At 42.8% G+C, this 17,333-nt stretch overlaps 1 protein-coding gene across 15 annotated transcripts in view; it reads left to right on the forward strand.

Annotated features, from left to right (window-relative positions):
- MTMR12 (myotubularin related protein 12) overlaps positions 1-17,333 on the forward strand; it is an 83,134-nt gene that overhangs the window by 47,575 nt on the left and 18,226 nt on the right. For 8 of the 15 annotated variants that reach the window (XM_024356647.3, XM_024356648.3, XM_054685108.2 and 5 more), the window contains 5 exons: positions 2,260-2,389; positions 5,917-6,060; positions 9,724-9,799; positions 16,349-16,455; positions 17,100-17,224. In XM_024356647.3, the coding sequence (XP_024212415.3) occupies positions 2,260-2,389; positions 5,917-6,060; positions 9,724-9,799; positions 16,349-16,455; positions 17,100-17,224 (582 nt within the window). The remainder of the gene's footprint in view (positions 1-2,259; positions 2,390-5,916; positions 6,061-9,723; positions 9,800-16,348; positions 16,456-17,099; positions 17,225-17,333) is intronic. The other 7 variants (XM_517831.8, XM_054685109.2, XM_054685110.2 and 4 more) reach the window with 1 other exon arrangement.

A 17,333-nucleotide genomic window follows, 5' to 3' on the forward strand; every position in this document is an offset into this window, starting at 1 on the left:
TTTCAGGAATTCTGATTTTCCTTGTATCCTGATTTTTGTTCTGTACCCAGCATAGGACACTTTCTCGGCCTGCCAACATATGTGGATTAGCATGCCAAAACCCTTACCTTGATCAACCTTGGCAGTTTCATTACCTTCTGGTGGCTTTTTGTGCCTGAGGCCCAGGATATGTATTAATAGCATCTTTTATTCTGATTTAATTCCACTCTTCTTCTACTTCCTTCCAGCCCTCATTTGTTTTGAGAAGTAAAGGTTATAACTCATGGATGCTAATTGACCAAATAGCTTTTTCATTGAATAGAGGTTTGTAGAGGTGGGTGTTTTGCAATTTGAATACCTTTAATTATTCCCTGGCTTCATAATTCACAAATGTGTTTTGGTTGGAAGGTCCTAAATGTTTATGACATGGCATTTTAGGGAAGGAGTTCCTTGTATTGCCTAGAAGATGGCCTACTGTGGTAAATGGGAATGTTGTTACTACCTTATATCCATGGGGATTTTTTTTTTTTTTTTTTTTTGGTGGGGTTTGGAGGGGCAGGATTAGAACTTTATGGAAATTTCTTTTATAGTTTCCTGGGTTTGAATCCCAGTTCCATCATTGCCTAGCTTTGTGACGTAGGCAAGTTACTTGACCTTTCTGTGCTATATCTGTAAAATGGAGGAAATGATCTTACCTATTGTATTATCTATTCTATAGGGTTGTGAGGATTGAGTTAATAAAATGTAATATAGGCTGGGCGTGGTGTTGCATACCTGTAATCCCAGCACTTTGGGAGGCCAAGGTGGGTGGATCATGAGGTCAGGAGTTCAAGACCAGTCTGGCCAAAATGGTGAAACCCCGTCTCTACTAAAAATACAAAAATTAGCCAGGCGTGTTGGTGGGTGCCTATAATCCCAGCTATTCAGGAGGCCGAGGCAGGAGAATCGCTTGAACCTGGGAGGCAGAGGTTGCAGTGAGCTGAGATCACGCCGCTGCACTCCAGCCTGGGCGAAAGAGCGAGACTCCGTCTCAAAAAAAAAAAAAAAAAAGTAATATGCTCAGAACAGTACCTGGTACCTAGTAAGTGCTATACAAGCACTATTATCATCATCATTATTCTTATTTTTGCTATGATCTGGTTTTATGAAAAGGAGCTGGGGTAGTTTTTGTAAACCCTTCGTTTTTCCCGGAAGGCTTGGTTTTTTTAGATGTGCAAAGACTTGAACTATTTGTGATAGAATTTGTGTATATACTCAAGACTATTGTGGTACATGTGTAAATACCCGGCAAGCAGTGCTGTGGCTTGGGAGAAGACCAAGGACACATCTGCTAGGCTGCAAGAGCGGTGCTCCAGGGCATTTTGTCCTAGCAGGTAGTGGCAGGGCTGGGTTGGGGATAGAAGTACGTACCCATAACCATGATTCAGCCTTGGCTAGCAGGCCCTGATCCTCACCATGGCCATCATCTGTTTATGGCCTTCAGGAACCGGTTGTCACACTAGACAAATCCTCTTACAAGCAGTGCATCTTCAAACTGAAGGAGGATTTACATTGAAGATCCTGAGATACTATTCAAATTAGTTGGCCGTCTTATGCACACATTGGCAGGGCTAAAAATATTTTGTCACTTTAGCATTTGTGCCAAGCCTGTCTTTTAGTGCTTCACATGATCTTTTTGTGTTATATAAATTAACTCATGGTCAGATGACTAGAAATGGAGCTATAAATTACTTTTCCAAGGAATGGAACTCAGTTCCTACAATGTAAAAAGACAGAGCTGGCCCGGCGCGATGGCTCACTCCTGTAATCCCAGCACTTTGGGCACCTGAGGCAGGTGGATCACTTGAGGTCAGGAGTTTGAGGCCAACCTGGCCAACATGGTGAAACCCCGTCTCTACTAAAAATACAAAAATTAGCCATATGTGGTGGTGCGTTCCTGTAGTCCCAGCTACTCAGGAGGCTAAGGCGGGAGAATCACTTTAACCTGGCAGGCGGAGGTTGCAGTAAGCCGAGATGGCACCACTGGCCACTGCACTCCAGCAGGGGCAATAGAGCAAGACTCCATCTCAAAAAAAAAAAAAAAAAAAAAAAAGACTCAGTCATAATTTTGGATTAATGACAAAAAATGGAACAAGGTTAGGATTAAGCAATCAATTCATTCTGCTTGGATAAAAATGGGCTTAGTGGAGGAAACCAAAACCTAAGGAGGGACTTTCACATAATAAAAGCACCAGTGCTTCATGGAAAGATTTTATTGTCTTTTACATTTTGTTCTCTTAGTCACTGATCCCAAGAACCATACCGTAATGTTTGACACACTTAAGGACTGGTGTTGGGAACTGGAACGGACCAAAGGCAACATGAAGTACAAAGCAGTGAGTGTCAACGAAGGCTATAAAGTCTGTGAGAGGTAAGCTTTCCATGCTGGGCACATGCTGTACAATTCACCCATTAAAAGTGTACAGTGTTTTTTAGTATATTCACAGGGTTGTGCAGTCATCACCACAGTCAATTTAGAACATTTTCATCATCCCAAAGAGAAATTCCATACCCATTGGCTGTCACTCCCCATTTTCCCCGAATACCTCTCTTTCTTCCCCAGTCCTAGACAACCACTAATCTACTTTCTATCACTATAGACTTGCCTGTTGTGAACATTTCATATAAATGGAATCATATCATATGTGATCTTTTATGACTTGCTTCTTTCACTTAGCATGATGTTTTCAAAGTCTGTTTATTTTGCAGCTTGTATCAGAATCTCATTCTTTTTTATTGCCAAGTAATGTTCCATAATGTGGATATAGCACATTTAATTTATCCATCTATTAGTTGATGGACTATTGGATTATTTTCACTTTTTGGCTCTTTGAATAATGTTTTTTGGTTTTTTGTTTTTGTTTTTGTTTTTGTTTTTGTTTGAGACAGGGTCTTGCTCCGACACCCATGCTGCACCATGCTGGAGTGCAGTGGTGCCATCTCGGCTCACTGCAACCTCTGTCTCGGCTCAAGTGATTCTCCCACCTCAGCCTCCTGAGTAGCTGGGACCACAGGCGTGCACCACCATGCCTGTCTAATTTTTCTGCTTTTTGTAGAGATGGGGTTTCACCATGTTGCCCAGGCTGGTTTTGAACTCCTGGGCTCAAGCGATCCTCTCACCTCGGCCTTCCAAACTTCTAGGATTACAGGCATGAGCCATCATGCCTGGCCATGAATAATATTGATATGAACATTCAATTATAAATTTTTGTGTAGATGTATGTTTTTATTGTTCTTGGGTATATTACCTAGAAGTGGACTGCCAGATCCTGTGGAAATTTGTGTTTACCCTTTTGAGGAACTCACAGACTTTTTCACAGAGACTGTTCCATTTTATATTCCTACCAACAGTGTATGAGAGTTTCTTTCTCCACATCAATACTAGCTTTTTATTATGTACTTATTTATTATTCATTTTAAGACAGGGTCTCTCTCTGTCCCCCAGGCTGGAGTGCAGTGGCGTGATCTCGGTCCACTGTAAGCTCCGCCTCCTGGGTTCACACCATTCTCCTGCCTCAGCCTCCTGAGTAGCTGGGACTACAGGCACCTGCCACCACGCCTGGCTAATTTTTTGTGTTTTTAGTAGAGACAGGGTTTCACCCTGTTAGCCAGGATGGTCTCGATCTCCTGACCTTGTGATCTGCCCGCCTCAGCCTCCCAAAGTGCTGGGATTACAGATGTGAGCCGTTGCGCCCGGCCTTTTTCTTCCCTTTTATTGAGCACTTCTTTTATTTATTCACCAAAAATTTTTGAGTGCCTTCCATTTGCTTGGCAGTGTCCTAGCTATTAGAGATGGCAGCAGTCAACAGGGCACCTGAAAACCTCTGCCCTCTTGGAGCTATCATTCTGGAGGGAAGAAGATGATGGTAGAATAAAGAAGTAAATTATAGCATGTTAAAAGAGAAGTGCTATGGAGAAAAACAGATCCAGCACATGGTTAGGGAGTGCTGGAGGTGATGGTGGGAGGGTTGGTCAGGAAGGTTTTACGTGGTGGAAGTAAGGTTTTGCATGGTGGCTTGTGAGCATAGTCGTAAAGGAAGTGAAAGCTTGAGTCAGAGGACACCCGAGGGAGGAGCATTCCAGGTGGAGGGAGGAGTAAGAGCAAAGGCCTGGGGGAGGAACAGCAAGGTGCCCAGGGATGGGGGAGGAGCAAGCTAGGGAGAGGAGTGGGAGATGATGGGCCCAGAGACTTTGATGGGAGGACAGTGAGAGGGAGGCTGAGCAGAAGCAGACATGATCTGACCTACATGTTTTTTTGAGACTGAGTCTCACTCTGTCACCCAGGCTGAAGTGCAGTGGTGCTACCTCAGCTCACCGCAACCTCTGCCTCCTGGGTTCAAGTGATTCTCCTGCCTCAGCCTCTTGAGTAGCTGGGATTACAGGCACCTGCCACGACGCCCCACTAATTTTTGTATTTTTAGTAGAGATGGGGTTTCACAATGTTGGCCAGGCTGGTCTTGAACTCCTGACCTCAAGTGATCTGCCTGCCTCAGCCTCCCAAAGTGCTGGGATTACACGCGTGAGCCACTGCGCCTGGCTGACCTACATTTTTAAAGCATGACTGTATAATCTGTTTTCAGAAACTTGAATGTTATCATTTTGGAACATACTCCCTAACACCCTGCTAACAGATTCATACAACTTTGTATTTTTGTAGAGCTCTTTGTATCATGGTTCTGATAGGCCTCTTCAGTAATCAGTTTTGATTCTGATCACTCTCAGTATTTATCACGTTGCTGCCACTGGCCCCCCTCCCCCCCGCCCTGCAGTGCCTTCACAGTGTGACCTGTGGTGGCAGTGGGGAAGGGCCTGCCAGGGTCCTGACCCCCACCAAGAACCTCATTGTCAGCCACACCCTGTTCTTTTCTCTTTCCTGGTTTTAAAGCTTGAAAGGATAAAGCTAGCTCTTGCTCAGAAAGAAGTTAGAAACCCCTGCTCCTAGGAGATGATAGTTTGTAATAAGATGTTGATACTAACATAAGTTCCCAGAATTGTTTTTTAAAAAAAATCCTGCCACATACTAATCAGTTGGCATTTGCATAGGTGTTAGCATGTCAGAAATATACAGGAAAAGCTGTGGTTTGTTTCACTCCAGACCACTGTAGTTGCTGCTCCGTGGTCTCCCCCATCCACTGGTGCCCCAGCATCCATTCTCCATGTCGTATGCCAAGCAGGCTACTCCACACGCATCTCATGGCACTTGTCCCTGGCTTCAGTGGCTTCCTGCTGTTCTTGGTATAGAACAGAGCCCTCAACAAGCACTCTCAAGGCCCTTCATGGTTTGACTGCAGCTTTGTGTCCCACCCCTCTGGCTATACTGACCTCCCTGCCACAGGTCTTACCCACAGGCTCCTGTCTGGAAGTCCTTTTTGCTTCTAGCTGCACAAGTATAATTAACTCCGCTTCATCAGTCGGATCTTACCCCAGGTACCGCTTTTTTTTTTTTTTTTTTTTTGGAGACTGAGTTTCACTCTGTCACCCAGGCTGGAGTGCAGTGGTGTGATCTCGGCTCACTGCAACCTCCACCTCCCAGGTTCAAGCGATTCTCCTGCCTCAGCCTCCCAAGTATCTGGGATTACAGGCATGCGCCACCACGCCCAGCTAATTTTTGTATTTTTGGTAGAGACGGGGTTTCACCATGTTGGCCAGGCTGGTCTTGAACTCCTGACCTCAAGTGATCCGCCTGCCTCAGCCTCCCAAAGTGCTGGGATTACAGGCTTGAGCCACTATGCCCAGCCCCAGGTACCACTTAAGTTACAAGCTTTTCCAAGGCTAAGTCAGGTGTCCTTGTGAGTTTTCATTGCACTATCTGCCCCTCTTCACAGCGTTTCCTGCAATGGCAAGTTTGTTGTTATTTTGTATCATCATTTGGTTAATGTGAGTTTCTGCAACCTACAGCTCTGCGAAGTTAAAGGATGCTGTTTTTGCCCATTGTTATGTCCTCAGTATAACACGGTGGCTGGCTTCTAAGAGGAGCTCAATAAATAGGAGACAGAAGGAAAAGCCCCATTTGTATTTAGAGGGGGACCTGTGTCAGTTTGGGTAAGAACAAGGAACTGTCTACTTCACTTTCCCACAAGGTCAGAGCTGGCTATTCTGGTACCACAGGTCTCTTCCTTCTCTTTTTCATTCTCCTCCTAACAAACCTTTCTCCCATCCCACTTCCCTGTAAACGCATAGGATGGTATGTGGCTCTGTGGAGTGTGTACCACACAGAGGGACCTAGGAGCTGTTGCTGGCACAGAAGACATTGCTGTTCTGGGAGGTTGTGCCTGAGTAGATACACAATTTTCCATGAGTAAAGTCATCTGGTATTTGCAGGAACTGTTTACTTTGTGTTCTAAGCTCATCTTAATGACTGAAATGACTGCTTTCCAAGGAGGGAGGATTGATTGCTTGTGTCCAATGGGAATGTCACAGTGGGGACTCCATGGAATCCACCTGGAATTAAGTGGTCAGGAGAGGACCCCCTCCACACCTCTCACTGACTGCAGTGCTCTTCGTCTCTGTACAGCCTTCTCTGCTGGGTGATGGATGGGATATTTGCCAATACATTTGGTTCTGACTTTTTTTTTTTTTTTTTTTTGTGAAAGACCATCTATAAGAAAACTCACCGATGAACTAACAGTGTAAAATATTCAACCTCACTAGTTGGGGAAGACATGGAAATTTTTTAAAACCGTGGGGCCCCAGTCCAGCTTTATAGCATGAGCCACTGAGGAAGGAGCTCAGGATCTAGTTTAAACAACTGCACAGATGACTGTCCTGAAAAGGTTGAGAAACAGTGGTCTGTTTGTAAGCTACCATCTAGAGCAGTGCATCTCCGTTTAATGTGTGTCTAATCACTGGAGGCTCTTGTCTAATATTCAGCATCTGACTCAGTAGGTTGGGGGAGGCTAGAGCGTCTGCAGTCCTCATCAGCTTCCAGGTCATGCTGCTGAAACTGTGAGTAGCAGGATCTTCTGGAACAACAGTGTTCATCCCAACTGCTTACCTGGAGAGCTTTTAAGCTTCTGATTTAATAGTTCTTGGATGGAGCCTGGACATTGGTAATCTTTTAATCTTCCCACTTGATTTGAATGAGCAGCCTGAGTTTAAGAGCAGTTGATCTGTGGAGAGGTTTTTACTTCAATGACTACACCTGAAAAAGGGATGCCTTACCAGTCACCCATTCAGGCAGACTTATAAGAAAATATTTCAAGTACTTCAGAAGTTCAGAAGGCAAACATTCTTCACAGTTTTGATGGTTTGAAGTGTCTTAGTGACCATTAGTTTCCAAACCTGGTTTTCTATCACAATCTTATTGGAACTTTTTCTTCATTAATTACTTTTAAGATTTTTTGGTTTTGGATTTTTTTTTTGAGACAGGGTCTCACTGTGTCACCCAGGCTGGAGTGCAGTGGCACGATCTCTGCTCACTGCAACCTCTACCCCCTGGGCTCAAGCGATTCTTCCACCTCAGTCTCCTGAGTAGCTGGGACCATAGGTGCCCACCACTATGCTCGGCTCAATTTTTTATATTTTATATGACTACAAAAAACTTATATCTACATTTTATTTATATTTGTATTTTTATATTTTTAGTAGCGAGGGGGATTTTGCCATGTTGCCCAGGCTGGTCTTGAACTCCTGAACTCAGGTGATATTACAATGTGAGCTACCATGCCCAGTCCAAGTTTTTTGTTTGTTTGTTTGTTTGTTTGAGAGAGAGTTTTGCTCTGTTGCCCAGGCTAGAGTAGAGTGGCGCAATCTTGGCTCACTGCAAGCTCCACCTCACAGGTTCAGCGATTCTTCTGCTTCAGCCTCTCGAGTAGCTGGGATTACAGGCGCCCGCCACCATGCCCAGCTAACTTTTGTATTTTTAGTAGATTCAAGGTTTCACCATCTTGGCCAGGCTGGTCTCAAACTCCTCACCTCATGATACACCCACCTCAGCCTCCCAAAGTGCTGGGAATTTATAGGTGTGAGCCACCATGCCCGGCTGATGATTTTTTAAATGCAAAATTTCAAGTAGTATAAAAGGAAAGAAGATATGATGAATTCCCATTTACCCTAAAATACCCAGACTCAACAGTTATCAACTGATGGCCAATTTTGTTTTCTCTATACCCCACCTGCTTCACCCTCTCTTGGATTATCTTGTTTTAATTTTAATTTTTTAAAGACAGGGTCACCCAGACTTAAGTGCAGTAGCACAGTGATGGCTCATTGCAGCCTTGAATTCCTGGAGGCTCAAGTGATCCTCCCAAGTAGCTGGGACTACAGGTGTGTGCCACTTCGTCCAGCTAATTTTTTTTTAATTTTTTTGTGGAGATGGGGTCTCACTATGTTGCCAAGGCTAGTCTCAAGCTCCTGGCCTCAAGCAGCCCTCCCACCTTGGCCCCCCAAAGTGTTGGGATTATAGGCGTGTGCCACCATGCCTCAGCCTCCCAAAGTGCTGGATTACAGGTGTGAGCCACTGCGTCCAGCCGTGTCTTACAAATTTTTAAACCCTTTCTCTGTCATCTTTTTAATCTTTTTTTTTTAAAGTAATCAAGATTAAATGAGATTTGTAGGTTTGTTAAATTGCTTCATCTATAGATTTTCAAGCCATCATATTTTTCTTGCAATATGTTGAAGAAACTTGACTGATAGTTTTCCACAGCCTGGGTTTTGATGATCACATCCCCATGGTGATATTTATTTGTTGCCCCATCTCCTATGAACTGATCTACATCACACATGCAGCATGCATACAAACGCCATTGATTATTTTCCATTGTAACTTAACACCATAAGCACCTTATTTCTTGTGAGGCTTTATTTCAAGCTCTTTGAGGGAAAGATGCTTACAGATTCTTATAGATTCACAGTGATAGAAACTTAGGCAGTTTTCTTATTAACAGAAACCTACATCTGCTGCCTGAGAGATGATGTCCCCAAGTAATTTTGATCTTTCATTCTACCATGTCCTACTACTAAACAAGTTTGTTCTTTTTAGAGACTAAATTTTCTCCTATAGAAGTTGAAGTCCCAATGCTTGGGTTCAGGTCCCAGCTGCACTGTGTGCTAACTAGTTGTGTAACCAGGGAAGAGTCTTAGCAGAATAGTGTCTCAGTTTCTTTATCTGTAAGATGGAAATAATATTACATATCTCATAGAATTGTTGGGAGGATTAAATCGATAAGTAATGTTCAGTACTTATTGGTAAGTATATTAGATAAGAGGTGTTAAGTAATTAGAACAGTGGTTGGTACACAGTAGCACTTAAATGTTCTTGTCAGAGCACTTGATAAAATGTCTGGGCAGCAAACCTCATAATTACTGTTTTTCCTATTAGTTTAACTGAAAACAACACAGGTGCTTATATGGCTACTATATGAGAACAATACTCCCAATTTCAGAATTCGATGCTTTTAGGTATCATATTTTCCTATCCCCTCATTTTTGAAAGAGGAAACAGACCCAGAGAGGTAGAATAACTTACCTGGGGTTGTACAGAATTGCAGGCAGAGCCACAGTTTGAACTTAGATTCCCCACTGATTTGTCCAGAGTACTTCACGCCACACTGAAAGCAGCAGTTCCTCTGAGCTGGTTCTGAACAGGGAAATATGGTCCCATCTGCTTAACACTCTGCTTGTATTCATCGTATCCATTGAAGTTGAGCTTTCATATTTTGTGAATTAAGTGTTGTACTAAAACTTGATGACATTTCTTTCTTCTAGATTGCCAGCATACTTTGTTGTCCCCACCCCTCTTCCTGAAGAGAATGTGCAGCGCTTTCAGGGTCATGGCATACCAGTAAGTGCATCTGGGAACCCTAAGAGGTGTGGGTTGTGCATTGGTCTATCCTGGCAAAATGATCCTACTGAAAGCCCTTGGCTTTTGTTCTAGAGTTTGTTTTCAGTCCAAGAACAATCCAAAAATATCTTAGGGACTCCCTAGAAGAGTCTCTTAAACGTCATTGGGACAGAGTTCTAAAGTTTTCACAAATGCACTTGAGTTTTTAGAAGAGACATTAACAGAGCTTTAAGAGGATCATAGATGTGTCTGGTGTTGAAAGCAAGCCCGGTTTAACACCTAAGTCATTTTGAACCTGAGCCAAAGCATGCCAAGGGTAGTAGGATTTAAGCTTCTTTTTGGCCCACACTGTTAATCTTTGTGTGGGCATGGTGGTGTTTTCTCCCAGAGACAACATGGAGTGCTTCTTAGTTTTCACAGAATAGAGTGGGATTGGAGCCATATTTAATGTGTCACTGATCAAAGAAAGCAAGACTCTGGCAGCTACTCCGGTTTCTAATTGGTGGTTGGGAATTGCCAGGCCTGCAGGGTATTTAGTAAGGAATGAGAATTATAAATAAGTGCTGTGCTGTGTGCACAGCTGGTTCACCAAAAGGGTCACTACCATATGGGTGGAGGTATGGTTAAGCAGGGTCACGTGCCCAGAAGCCCATGGAGTCCAAGCAGGTAATGAGTATGACCTTGTGAACCAGAGGCCCTCCGCCTGGTCTAGGGGGACATCTCTTCAGTGCCAGGCAGTATATGCCACGTGGGAATATGAGCCAAGTGTTGCCAGATGTCCTGATTTTTCAGGAGAAGCCATAGATACAGATTTTTGTTTTGTTTTGTTTTTATTTTTGTTTTTTTTAGACGGGGTTTCGCTCTTGTTGCCCAGGCTGGAGTGCAATGGCCCAATCTCTGCTCACTGCAGCCTCTGCCTCCCAAGTTCAAGCAATTCTCCTGCCTCAGCCTCCCGAGTAACTGGGATTACAGGCACCCACCACCAGGCCCAGCTAATTTTTTGTATTTTTAGTAGAGACGGGGTTTCGCCATGTTGACCAGGCTGGTCTCAAACTCCAGGCCTCAGGTGATCCACCCGCCTCGGCCTCCCAAAGTGTTGAGATTGCAGGTGTGAGCCACCATGCCTGGCCTAGATACAGATTTTTATGTGAGTTTTCCTAATTTCTAAATATATGTCACTGATTCAGATGTTTAAAAGCATGTTTTGGGGACAGAGTTGGTCACAATGAATAAAATTCATAATTTTTAGTTCTTTATTAAGGACATTCTGAAGGGAAACTTTTTATTTTCTGCTGGTGTGGCAGTGAAGAATACAGTGAGCATCAGTACAGTTGGGTGGCCCTGCCTTGATTGGTACTGTCACCAGCAATTTTACCACCACTGCTTTTGTACCAAAAGTCACCACAGTACATATGACAAATTATATCTTAGCGTTATTATGAAAATAGCTGTGGCCTCTGAGACTACCTGAAAGGATCTTGAGAACTCCCAGCATAGTGTATACTACACTTCGAAAACGGATGCTTTAGAGGAATGAAAATGAGAGTCTCTATATTTCAGTCTTTCATAGAGGGATCTAGAAAAGAGGATATGCTCTGTGGGAAGAAACAGAGATGAACTGTTCACATATGTAGGAATAGGCTACTTCTCCATCCCTGCAGTATATGAAATGTAGATACTCTGCATTCTAGCCAGGCCTTGGGCCTTAGAAGTAGCAAATGTTCTGATAAGATTCGAGTGAGGAGCCTGAGGCATTACTTTGATAGAAACTGTGGGAAGTGCAGGGCGCAGTGGCTCACGCCTATAATCCCAGCACGTTGGGAGACCGAGGCAGGCAGATCGCTTGAACCCGGGAGTTTGAGATCAGCCTGGGCGACAAAGCGAGACTCCATCTCTACAAAAAATTTTTTAAAATTAGCCTGGTAAGGTGGCACATGCCCATAGTCCCAGCTACTCTGGAGTCTGAGGTGGGAGGATCCCTTGAGCCAGGAGTTCGAAGCTGCAGTGAACTGTGATCGTGCCACTGCACTATAGCCTGGGCAACAGAGTAAGACTCTGTCTCAGAAAGAAAAGAAAAGAAAACTGTGAGAACGTGTTCTCACTTCATTAGTTCTTCCCATATTTATACGTCCTAAAAGTTACAGTGGAGTTTGTGTGAATGGACAGCAAAAAAGTATTACACAAGATGGCATTTATACATCTACCCGGGAAACATAGAGCCCTCAATCTCTCTCTCTCTTTCTCCCTCTCTTTTCTTTTAACATAAAATTTTCATTTGACTGGAACATTTAGATCACCAGAAATGGTCTTAAGCAAATTAAAAGGTAATTTATTTTATATTTGGAATCGGTGAAATTATGTACCTTAACCTAGAATACCCAATCCTTTTAAATGTACACAGTACCACTATAGCCTCTTGTTTTTCGTTTTCTTTAAGACAGGCTTTCTTAACCTAGGCACTATTGACATTTTAGGCCAGATAATTCTTTGTTGTGGGGGGCTGTTATTGTAGAATATATAGCATCAGCACTGCCAGTAGCATTTTCTGAGGTGCCAGTAGCACTCCTATCCCGTGAGTTGTGACAACCAACAAATATGTCCAGGTATTGCCAAATGTCCCCTCGTGGGTGGGGTGGGGGCACAAAATGCAGGTTGAAAACCCCTGCTTTAGGTGATCTGGACTGTTTTCTGTTTAGCATGTGTCTCCTCTGACTCTTAAGAGACTTACAGAAAATGTGACAACTAGTTGATGTGAGTGTCCGTAAGCCCCTCTCTGGCTTCGTCTTTACCTTGTTCTTCTTTCTCTCATTCCTATTGAACCTACTCATATTTACACTTATTCTCCGTGCTTATTTTTGTTGTTAAGAGATAAGAACATCAAACTGTTTTCTCTTAAACCAGATATTTAAGAGATTTGCAAAAACATAAAACAAAGCCGTTTATCTTCCTATATGTTTTTGGGTGGAAAATGTTATTTACAGTAACAGGTAATTGGTAATTACTGTTTTAAAATGAATTAGTATTTAAAAGTTTCTCAGTTTTAATTTCTAATGTGGTAAATATCAATAGCTATAGCTTATGTAGACACAAGCTCTTCAGGGTCCTCAGTAATTTTTAAGAACATGAAGGGGTCTAAGATCAAAAAGTTTGAGAACCACTGATCTGCAAGATTGCATGTACATACATTTTCTCTAGGACCTGGCATATAAGCACTCAAATCAATAGTAACAGGTAATTTGCAGTAGGTGCATAGGAAGCTAAGATTGAAGAGATAGTTTGGGGCTAGATTATGAACAGTCGATCTTTCATTTCGTTCACAGAATCTTTAAAAATTGTGGTAAAATACACATAACATAAAACTTCCCATAGTGACATTTAGTATATTCTCAGTGTTGTGCAAACATTACCACAGTCTGTTCCAGAACATTTCCACATCTCCATGCTGTCTACCCTGGCTTTTCACCCAGTCTGTTCTTCCCTGCCTTCACTTCTTTTCAAGGAAGACCTGTATAATTGGTCAGTTTTTCATGTCCTTGCCGCTATTCTAAAGGCTTTGGCCGCTGTTCTTCAACCCTGAGTATCTTTTTTTTCCTCTGGGACAAATGAACATTGTTATGGATTATTCAAACCAAACAGCAAACTGTGCTTAACAGACCGTGAAAACCACTGGTGATGCTTTGTCCCGCCCAGCAGTATGCTATTTAACTCTTTTTGGTTCCTATATCATTGTTCTCTGCGTGAACAGGTTTTCATCCCTTTAAGTTTTTTGTATCATTCTTGACTCCCAGTGACAACCTTTTCCCTAGTCCAGTGGGATCCAGGACAGCGACAAGAACTCCCTCAGCTTCCTTCTACTCAGCCTCCTGTTGTTTTTCTCTGGGCTCCCGTTTCCTTCATACAGAATCTGGGTCTCTGGGCTCTTGATTGCCTTGTTTGGAGTCCCATTCCATGGGCCTTCCCGCTTCCGTGGTTGCCTTTCCCAAGTCTATTCTGCTATGTCTGTTCTTGAAGACATCCTTCTGTCTCCCTTAACCTGAGGCACTTCCTTAGTAGTCAAGCGGCTCTCTTGTTCTGCCTGTACTGCCAAGCATATTTAAAGAGTCTATACTTGTTTTCTTTACCATTTCTTCTTGTAACATGACTTCTACTCCCCACACGCTGTGGACATTTCCCTCCCAGAAGTCCTTACGTCGTGTGCAGCCCCAGTTCCCTACATGACTGCAGTGTTTGACTCTGATGACATTGTCTTTTAAGTTCCTGTCCTGGCCTTGGAAACATTGTACTCCCTTGGCCTGCTGACCTCCTTCATGATCCTTTCCTGCTTATGCTGCCTTCTGCCTCAGATTATAGATGTTCTATTAAAGCTCTGTTTTTGACTCTATTAAGAGAGGGACCTTAAAATGTACCGAATAATGAGTAATCCTTTTTTAAAAAAAACAAATAAGATTAACAAACTGTGGTTCTTGCCTGTGAAGTCACTCATACTAAGAATTCTGGCCCTCACAGTTCCCAGAGAGATATTGCAGCAACAGAAGACTTTTTGCTAAATTTCTGTGAGAAGCCTGTTTGACCAGGAACTTTGCTTTTTTCTATTTACTGTTTCACGCAGAGAATAGTAAGGGAGTTGGCCCTTCACGCCTCAGATGAGATGAGACAGTTATGATTAGAAGTTATTACATGTGCCCCAGATGGAAAATGAGTTATAGTTGGATATCACCAAGGGACTATGCTTTCTGCCCTTCTGCTCCAGAAGAGGAGATAAAAAGGGTTAAGAACACTTAGTTTCTTAGAACTCACCATCCAGTCATGGCTAAGAGTATCTCCCCCTTTATCCAAGTGAGCTGCGCCAACTAAGGGGGGCACAATTGCCTGGGCACCAAAATTTCACCACCTTAGGCAGAGAGCTGAAAACTGTATGGTGGTTTCTGCACATCGCTTAGCATGGCATTGAGAAAGGGAATGCAAGAACAGTAAAGGGCCCTTTGATTATCTTACATTCTAACACTTCCACCTCATCATGAATCTTAAAGTGTGGCTTGGCCCCAAGAAAGGAGTTGTTGCTGTTTACAGCAGTTCTGTGTCACTCTGTCCTTGCTCTCTGGCTGGGCTCATTAGCTCCCCCACTGCAGCAGACCATCAGCTCCCATTTCTAGAGTGCCAGGCCTGTTTTCCTCTCATTTTAGGGGCCTCCTGAATATCTTCACACGGAGGTCCTGTTGATGCTAGACACCCAATATGTGCTGATTCCATCACCTTCCCCAGAAATCCCGAACCAGTTCCCCTTTGTGATTTTCTAAGTGTAGTGCACAATATCACCTGGATTGTCATGCCGATCTCTAACTCTCGGTCTACGCCACTGCTAGCATATCCAACACATGGTTTATACCTGGCAGATGAATGGCAAAAAGGTGCTCCCTCTGGGAAGCCGAATTATAAAAGGTCTTTCCTCCAGGTTTATCTTTGAGTCCGGGCCAATGGCTTGGTCAGCAAAGCAAGGGCTGGACCTTAGCCACTCTCAAGCACTTAGCCAGGCCTTTATGCAGGACTCAAAGTCCACAACTGTACTCATCCGTCCAACCAGTCTGTCTTTCTTCTCCATTCTAGCTTCCACTGGCAGATTACTTTGCCCCAAGATCAGTTGTAATCTCCTTTTGTTCCTGAAAAACAAACAAAACCCCCCACTGTAACCTGAAAAAAGCCTGAACACCTTAACCTGTTGCCAAAGCAGAAGAAAGCCTAAACAGCCTCACCTGCCACTGTTGGTCACTCGTGTGACTTCTTTCTCCTTGCCTTGTTTTTGTTGTGCCTTGAAATTTCTTTTTTCAGTTATATAATACATTCTACCTTATTTTATATTCCTAAGCTTATTTCCCTTTTGAAACTAAGCTCTGAAGGTAGACACAGTATCTTAGTATCTTTGTGCCCTCTCACAACCTAATGTGGTGCCTTGCATGTCACAAGTCTTGAATTCAGTTATGTCAAATAGCCAACATTCCATTCTTCCTAGTGTGGATTTTCTCTAATGAGAGTTGCCCCCTTTTGGCCATCCATATACAACACAGCCTTTAGAGTCACACTGCAGCTACTTTTGTACAACTTGGGAAAGTCCTTCCATCTCTCCAAGCCTCAGTTTCTTGCTGTTAAGGGGGATAAATAATCATACCCATCACAGAGAGTTACCATAACAATTAAATGAGTTAATTCATGTAAAATACCTGACATGTAATAAGCTGCACTTGAATGATAGCTACTATCCTAATAATAATAATGTTGTTGTTGTCATCATCTGGGTTACCAGCTGATGATAAGTCAAAAGGTATATGTTAGACCATAAGTCTGTGTCTGACTACCTAGACCTGTTTTATTTTTTCAAACTAAATCATTCTTTTTCATTGTGACTAAATACTCCCAGGCTTAATAAAGTTAAGTATGTCCAGCCATTTCATACTGAAGTTACAGATTTCCCTGTATGCATTTAAATGCTAAGCTTATGTGTCCCCTGTTGGGTTGTGTTTATTGTATCTGGTAAAGCTTTATTTGTTTCTACAGATATGGTGTTGGTCCTGCCACAATGGAAGTGCCCTTTTGAAAATGTCAGCACTGCCCAAAGAACAGGATGACGGCATTTTACAAATCCAAAAGAGCTTCTTAGATGGGTCAGTACTAGTTCTACATTTTGTTCTTGTTCAGTTCTTGTTTTCCAAGAAGCAGGGAACAGCTCTTAGTAGTATGTCTATTTCTGTTTACCTACTGGTAGCTTAATGCTAGGGGAATACAACTTAACAGTGGTCATTTTGAGTTAATTTGAAAGGAGTCAGTATAACATAATAATTAAGAGTGTCACCTGCGTCGTTTTTAGAGGTGCACGCTAAAGTCTTCAGCGGGGAGGTGACATGATGTCTGTAATGTTAACAGTTGTCAAATTTAGGTCATGGTACATGTCACAATACTATTCTACTTTCTACATGTTTCAAATTAAAAAAACAAAGCAAAAAAAACCCAAAGTAGATGAATTTAAAACAAAAAAGAAGGAATAGACTCAGAGTTACATTGCCTTGGTCCAAATCATGGTTCTATCAGTTTATAAATTGGATAATCTTGGGCCAGGCAGTTTTACTTTATGCACCTCCATTTCCACACCCATTGACTGGGAACAGGAGTCCTGCAGCAATTGCCTGGTAGGTGAAGATTAAATGGGAGAATGCCTACTGAGCCCTTAACACAGATTGTGGCACGTAGTAAATCCTTAAGCAAAATTTGAGTTTGCTCTTCTAATCTCATATTCCTTTTTGATACCTAGAATTTACAAGACCATCCACAGGCCACCCTATGAAATTGTTAAAACGGAAGACCTGTCAAGCAACTTCCTGTCCCTGCAGGAAATCCAGACTGCATACTCTAAATTTAAACAGCTATTTCTGATAGGTGAGAAGAATACTGAGCAAAAACTTTTGTGTTATATGGGGAAAGACATGCCATGCAGATCAGGTGAAAGTTGGTGCCTTTTCCCTGGGTTCCTTACGTTAGTACGCAG

The sequence above is a fragment of the Pan troglodytes genome, chromosome 4 (assembly GCF_028858775.2).
Source record: "Pan troglodytes isolate AG18354 chromosome 4, NHGRI_mPanTro3-v2.0_pri, whole genome shotgun sequence".
In the NCBI taxonomy this organism is placed as follows: domain Eukaryota; kingdom Metazoa; phylum Chordata; class Mammalia; order Primates; family Hominidae; genus Pan; species Pan troglodytes.